The sequence below is a fragment of the Rhinopithecus bieti genome, unplaced genomic scaffold, assembly GCF_001698545.2.
Source record: "Rhinopithecus bieti isolate Rb0 unplaced genomic scaffold, ASM169854v2 scaffold_22745, whole genome shotgun sequence".
NCBI lineage: Eukaryota > Metazoa > Chordata > Mammalia > Primates > Cercopithecidae > Rhinopithecus > Rhinopithecus bieti.
The window spans coordinates 675,964-683,123 of NW_016810815.1; the positions used below are offsets into that span (position 1 = coordinate 675,964).

Sequence of the window (7,160 nt, forward strand, 5' to 3'; positions counted from 1 at the left end):
TATATATATGATTCTTCCTTTGTTAGATAATACATTCATACACTTTCACATTAATATTTTATAGAAAAAAATTGGAGGAATATATATCAAACTCAAAGTGGTTTCCTCGAAAAGGAGATTCTCGGTTACTATCTACATGAAATGCTACTATTATTACTATTTTTTGAAACAAAGTCTTGCTCTGTGGCCCAGGCTGGAGTGCAGTGGTGTGATCTTGGCTCACTACAACCTCTGCCTTCCCAGTTCAAGCAATTCTCCTGCCTCAGCCTCCTGAGCAGCTGGAACTATAGGCGCGTACCACCACACCCAGCTAATTTTTGTATTTTTAGTAGAGATGGGGTTTCACCATGTTGGCCAGGCTGGTCTTGAACTCCTGACCTCAAGTGATCCACCCACCTCGTCCTCCCAAAGTGCTAGGATTACAAGCTTGAGCCACTATGCCTGGCAGAAATGTTTCTTAATATTTGCATTTTTTTTTTTTTTACAATATACAGTATGAATTTTAAATTCTGTAATGACAAATGTTTATCTGCACACACATGCAGATGCTTCCGTGTTTATGAAGCCCAGGAAGCAGGGGCCTCAGCTCACAGCCACAGAACTGCTCCATCCACGCTGTGAGCTGTGTTGGACCCAGACCTCCCCCTGCCAAACTCTGACTTCCCATAGGCCCTCTGATCCCACCGAGTGCTGGCAGGCACTGATATCCTCTATGCCTGGGTATCAGGGGAGTTCTGGAAAAGGAGAAGGCCTGGGAAGCTCTGATTTTGCTGTAGCACAAGTGGCTGGGTGGGAAGGGTGGCTCAGGTGCCCCAGCCCTGGCCAGCCCAGCCCTCACATGGTGGGTGTTGAGTGAACGTGCTTTGCACAGGGGAGTGGGAGACTGCCCCAGGGAAGAGGAACTGACCGCCCAGATGCTGAGGGCCCAACAGCAGAAACCCCCATACCAGGAAGCAAATAAACCCCACATGGGTGCTCTTAGTCACCATCAGTAAAGCGAGGTGGCTTAAGGGCACGGACTCTGGGCTATACCAGGATGCTGGCTACAAGCCACGTGTGGCCATTTACGGTTACATTTTAATTAACTGAAAATAAATCTGATTTAAAGTTTGGGTCCATGGTTGGTTGGTTGCAGTCACCACATTTCAAGGGCCCAGCAGCTACAAGTAGCCAGGGTGGCCATGTTAGCTGCACAGATGATAGAGCATTCTCATAGTGGGCGGCAGGAGCAGTGACTGGACACTGCTGTGCCACAGACACCACTGTGGCTTCAGATCCTGGCCCATTGCATGCTGGCCGTGTGTTTGCTTGATCAGGACCCTTAGTGTCCCGGGGCTGTGGTCCCCTCATAGCCAAACAGGCAGTATTACCGACCCGGTGAGCTGTTTGGTTTGCGGCATGGGTGACACCTGAAGAAGATCTTGCCCACAGTACGGCCTGAACTCAGAATGGTTATCTCGCCCTAAAAGAAGGTTTGTCCGAGTTGCCACCAAGAAACTCAAAAGATCTTTTTTTTATGGAATCAAAATAAAATGAAGTGTCGGCCGGGCGCGGTGGCTCAAGCCTGTAATCCCAGCACTTTGGGAGGCCGAGACGGGCGGATCACGAGGTCACGAGATCGAGACCATCCTGGCTAACACGGTGAAACCCCATCTCTACTAAAAAAATACAAAAAACTAGCCGGGCGAGGTGGCGGGTGCCTGTAGTCCCAGCTACTCGGGAGGCTGAGGCAGGAGAATGGCGTAAACCCGGGAGGCGGAGCTTGCAGTGAGCTGAGATCCGGCCACTGCACTCCAGCCCGGGCGACAGAGCGAGACTCCGTCTCAAAAAAAAAAAAAAAAAATGAAGTGTCTAGGTTGGGTGCGGTGGCTCACGCCTGTAATCCCACCCACTTGGGAGGCCAGGCGGGAAGATTGCTTGAGCCCAGGACTTCGAGACCAGCCTGGGCAACATAGTGGGACCTCATCTCTACGAAAAATAAAAAAATTAGTCAAGTGTGATGGGGTACACCTGTGGTTCCAATTTCTTGGGAGGCCGAGGAGGAGGATCTCTGGAGCCCAGGAGTTTGAGGCTGCAGTGAGCTATGACTGAGTCACTGCACTTCAGCCTGGGTGACAGCATGAGGCCCTGTCTCAAAGAAGAAAAACAATGAAGTGTCCAGAACTCCTACTAGATGTCGAGGATGGCTTCAGGATTAGGAACGTGCTCTGAGCTGTGTTGTCTAAAATGGGAGCCACTAAGGACCCACGGCCATTTAAATAGAAATTAACTAAAATTCAACAAAATCAAACTTTTAGTTCCTGGCTGTACACACAAGCCACATTCCAGGTGCTCGATAGATACACGTGGCCAGCAGCTGCTGCTCTGGACAGCACAGTCACTGAACATTTCCATCATTGCAGAAAGTTCCAGTGGGCAGCAGAGAGGACAAGCCATGTTGGCCCGTCTCCCCAGCCGGCCCTTCCTCAGGCAGGAGGGCCCCAGCTGCTAAGGTCAGTCCTTCCTCTGCTGTCTCTGTGCTCACCCACACACTCGGCAGGCTGGGCTGGCTGAGAGTGGGTCAACTCCAGGCCCCTCCGGAATGCTGGCCAGACTGCGTGCCACCATGAATGGAGAAGTCCCTGTTCCAGAAGCCGAGTTGTTCAGAGGTGGGGAGCACAGGCATCAGCTTCAGATGGCCTGGTTTACAACCATCTCTGCTGTCAGTGACTGCGTGGCCCTTGCGCAAGTTTCTTAAACTGCCTGTGCCTCGGTTTCTTCATCTACAAAGTAGCACAATAGTATCTGCCTCACAAGAGTTCTATGATGATTCCAGGTTATGCCCAGTTTTAGAAAGCCCCAGATGAAGGTGAGCCACCTCATCAGCACGACTGTGAGAGCCACCTTCCCTGAGCAGCGGCCCCGTCAGTGTCTGTCATGGGCTGAACTATGTCCCCCTCCCAAGTTCCTATGTGGAAATCCTAATTCCCCGTCCCTCAGAATGTGGCTGTAGGTGGAGACAGCATCTTTAAGGAGGTAATTAAGTTAAAAGGGGATAATTAGGCTGGGCCCTAATCCAATATGACTGGTGTGCTTCTAAGAGGAGGAAATTTGGACACGGACATGTACACAGAGAAGATGAGGTGAAGACACAGGGAGGGAAGACAGCACCTCCGAGCCAAGGAGAGAGGCCTCAGAAGTCACCAGCCCTGCCAACACCTTGATCTTGGACTTCTAGCCTGTAGAACTCCCCTGGCCTGGGTAATTCTGAAACCCCATCCCGACGGCTTCCTACCTCCTTCTCTCCCCCCCAGCTTTCTGGGCCCCGTATCACACAGGCTTAGCAGCTTCCAACCACATCACTTCCCCGCCCCTCCCTGAGACAACCTGTGCTTGCCACCACCTGCCTCCTGCACCTGGGCTGCCCGTTATCTAGGTCTGCTCAGAATCTTTTTTTTTTTTTGGAGATAAAGTCTTGCTTTGTTGCCCAGGCTGGAGTGCAACTGAGCAATCTCGGCTCACTGCAATTGCCGCCTCCTGGGTTCAAGCAATTCTCCTGTCTCAGCCTCCCCCGAGTAGCTGGGATTACAGGTGTGCGCCACCATGCCTGGATAATTTTTTGTATTTTTAGTAGGGACAGGGTTTCACCATGTTGGCCAGGCTGGTCTCGAACTCCTAACCTCAAGTGATCCACCCACTTTGGCCTCCCAAAGTGCTGGGATTACAGGCGTGAGCCATGGCACCCAGCCCAGAAATCTTATTCCTCCTTCAAGGTCTGGTTTGAATATCACAACTTTTTTTTTTTTCCTCCTGCAACTTTTATTTTAAGTTCAGGGGTACATGTGCAGGATGTGCAGTTTTGTTACAAAGGTAAACATGTGCCATGGTGGTTTGCTGCACAGATCATCCCATCACCCAGGTATTAAGCCCAGCATTCATTATCTTTTCTTCCTGATGGTCTGCCCACAACCCTGCTCTGACAGGCCTCAGTGTGTGTTGTTCCCCCACCAACAACTTTCTTAAAGTGTCAGGCTCTTCTGGATTCAGCTTTCTTTCTTCTTCTTTCTTAATGTACATTTTTCTGCCTCTATTATGGCAGCAAAAGTCATATAATTACGAATGTTCACATGTTGGCCTCTCTACAAGCTTCCAAGGACCATGCCTTGTGATCTCTGTGATCCTGGCACTGTGAGATCAGGGCAGGCACTCAGTAATGTGGGAGAGGGGAGGTGGGCAGGCCAGAGAGCACCCCAGGCAAAAACAGCTTCCCCTTTACCTCCAGGGTTCGAACGTGAGCCAGCATCTGCGGCAACCTCTGGATCTCGTTTCCACTGATGTTGAGGGTACGCAGGCTTCGAAGCTCCCCCAGGGTGTCTGGAAGCTCCTTCAGCTTGTTGTCTGCGGAGACCCCAATAGCACAGCTCAACACCCCAAATTTCCATCACGAGCTTCCTGCCTGATGCCCGCTGGGAGCCACTCTGGCCTCTGGGGCACACATCAGGTCCTAGGTCCTGAGGTTTCGAAGGATCAAGAAGGTGGAGTTCCGGTTCAAGTCCCCACTCCACCAACTACTAGCCACGAGACTTTAGACAACTGGCTTTGCCTCCCTGTGCCAGTTTTCTCACTTGGAAAATGGGGACAACACTGCTACCCAGCCTTATAAGAACATGGGGAGATTGGAGGTTCAGGTAGATGATGTGTGAGGTCCTCTGCACACGGCCCCTCACGCTGTAATGACTGAGCAATGGGGTGCCACTGTTGTTCTCATTACTCATATGTTACAGTCGATAAATGGAGGCACTCTGTGCAGGAAGTGCTTAAGGACAACGAGGAGAAGGGAGAGAGCTGGGTGTGGCGAGCAGAGCGCGCCTGCGGGTAAGGCACCTATGCAGTAGTCTTGGCTCTGTCACCATCCCACTGGGTGCTCTTGAGCAAGTCACATTCGATTTCCTGGGCCTTGTTTTCCTCATGTGTAAACTGGGGATGGTACCACTGCCCTCAGCCTGCCCCGTGGACTCCTCAGGAGGCTTGTTGTGTCGCTGGAGATAGAAGCGCTGCTCAGAACCTTACTGCAGCCACACAGCCCTGGCTCCGAGGAGCCACAGGAATGCTCCCGACAGCCTCTCTCTGGTTACCATGGAGACAGCTGACCCAGCAGGAGTCAGTCCATTTACAGCGACCCCTGGAGACTGGCTGCCTTCCCGTTCAATGGCTCCAGGGCGGGGCAGCCTGTGGATCCCGGCCAGAATGGCCCAGAGCTGATGGAGGGTCACACGGACACGGCTTCTTGGTCCTTACCTTTAACATTGAGAGTCTGGAGCTGGGTCAGGTTCCCAATGGAACGCGGGAGCTGCATCAGTTGATTCCTTTCCACGTTTAAGACCTAAGAAAAAGGAAGAGGTGGCCGGGCACAGTGGCTCATGCCTGTAATCCCAGCACTTCGGGAGGCGGAGGCAGGTGGAGCACAAGGTCAGGAGTTCAAGACCAGCCTGGCCAACATAGTGAAACCCCATCTCTATTGAAAATACAAAAATTAGCTGGGCATGATGGCACACGCCTGTAGTCCCAGCTACTCGGGAGGCTGAGGCAGGAGAATCGCTTGAACCCAGGAGACGGAGGTTGCAGTGAGCTGAGATGGTGCCATTGCACTCCGGCCTGGGCAACAGAGCGATACTCCATCTTAAAAAAAAAAAAAAAACTAAAGAGGAAGAGATGATGTGAGAACCCACACACAGACCACAGTGATGACCCCTGCACACCTCGCCCTGCCAGGTCAGGGCACCCAGGCACTACACGCACAAGCCCTTATCTCCCCCTGCTGGCCCTTGAGGAAGACAGAAATTCTTAAGTTTCTGCTGGAGATAGGAAAAAACTGAAGCTCAGGGTAGTGAAGTCATGTGCTCAGGACAGCACAGCCAGGCCTTGAACCCCTTCTGGCTGACGTTCCAGCACTTATACCGACCACAAAATGCTCAGTAACTGTCCCACCATTAGGGAGGGAGGGAAAAGGGGACTACAGACTCCGGGATCTGGGGAGGCAGCACAGGAGGCTCTAGTTTCCCCCTCATTAAGGACCTTGAGAGCTTGTTTGGAGGTTCTAGCAGGGGAGCGCAGCTACTTGTATACCCTTGACCGAAGACCGGTCCTCCTCTAGCGGGGATGGTCGTCCTCTTCGACCGAGCGCGCAGCTTCGGGAGGGACGCACATGGAGCGGTGAGGGAGGAAGGGGACACCCGCCTAGCCAGCCAGATCAGCCGAATCAACCCTGGCGATCAATGGGGTGACAGATGTCGCAGCCAGATCGCCCTCACATCCTCCCCCCGCATTAAGGAAAAGGAAACCTGGCTGCCCCAAGGCTGTATGATCCACCCAAGGCCTCAGGCTGGTAGTGGTGCTGAGACAGAACCTGGGCTTGTTGGATTCCAAAGCTGTACTCCCTCCAGAAGGTAGCACCTTGAGGTGACCGAGGCCAACAGGATGAAACACTAAGTAACCATTAAAAATAGATGCAATAGGGGCTGGGCTCACGCCTGTAATCCCAGCACTGTGGGAGGCTAAGGTGGGTAGATCACGAGGTCAGGAGATCGAGACCATCCTGGCAACATGGTGAAACCCCTTCTCTACTAAAATACAAAAAATTAGCTGGGCGTGGTGGTATGTGCCTGTAATTCCAGCTACTCAGGAGGCTGAGGCAGGGGAATTGCTTGAACCCGGGAGGTGAAGATTGCAGTGAGCCAAGATCACGCCATTGCACTCCAGCCTGGTGACAGAGCAAGACTCCATCTCGGGGGGGAAAAAAAAAGACACAAGGGAAAGCTAAGTAGCCATTAAAAATAATGAGAAGATGAATATTTGATGAACCAAAGGATGTTATGAGTTACTATCAGGTATCCAAAAGCTCCAAATTAGTGAACGCAGCAATTCTATAAAAATACACCTACTGGCCAGGTGCAGTGGCTCACACCTGTAATTCCAGCACTTTGGGAGGCCAAGGCGGGTGGATCACCTGAGGCCAGGAGTTTGAGGTCAGCCTGGCCAACATGGTGAAAACCTATCTCTACTGAAAATACAAAAATTGGCCGGGCGCGGTGGCTCAAGCCTGTAATCCCAGCACTTTGGGAGGCCGAGACGGGTGGATCACGAGGTCAGGAGATCGAGACCATCCTGGCTAACACGGTGAA

General features: G+C 52.1%; 1 protein-coding gene across 1 annotated transcript in view; it reads right to left on the reverse strand.

Annotated features, from left to right (window-relative positions):
- Nucleotides 1-3,932: 3,932 nt before the first annotated feature.
- Nucleotides 3,933-7,160, reverse strand: part of LOC108542717 (E3 ubiquitin-protein ligase LRSAM1-like) — a 6,490-nt gene continuing 3,262 nt past the window's right edge. Inside the window, exons 3-4 of the mRNA XM_017892835.1 lie at nt 5,278-5,362; nt 3,933-4,377 (exon numbers count right to left, since the gene is read on the reverse strand). Of these exons, the coding sequence (XP_017748324.1) occupies nt 4,187-4,377; nt 5,278-5,362 (276 nt within the window). The 3' untranslated portion in view covers nt 3,933-4,186. The remainder of the gene's footprint in view (nt 4,378-5,277; nt 5,363-7,160) is intronic.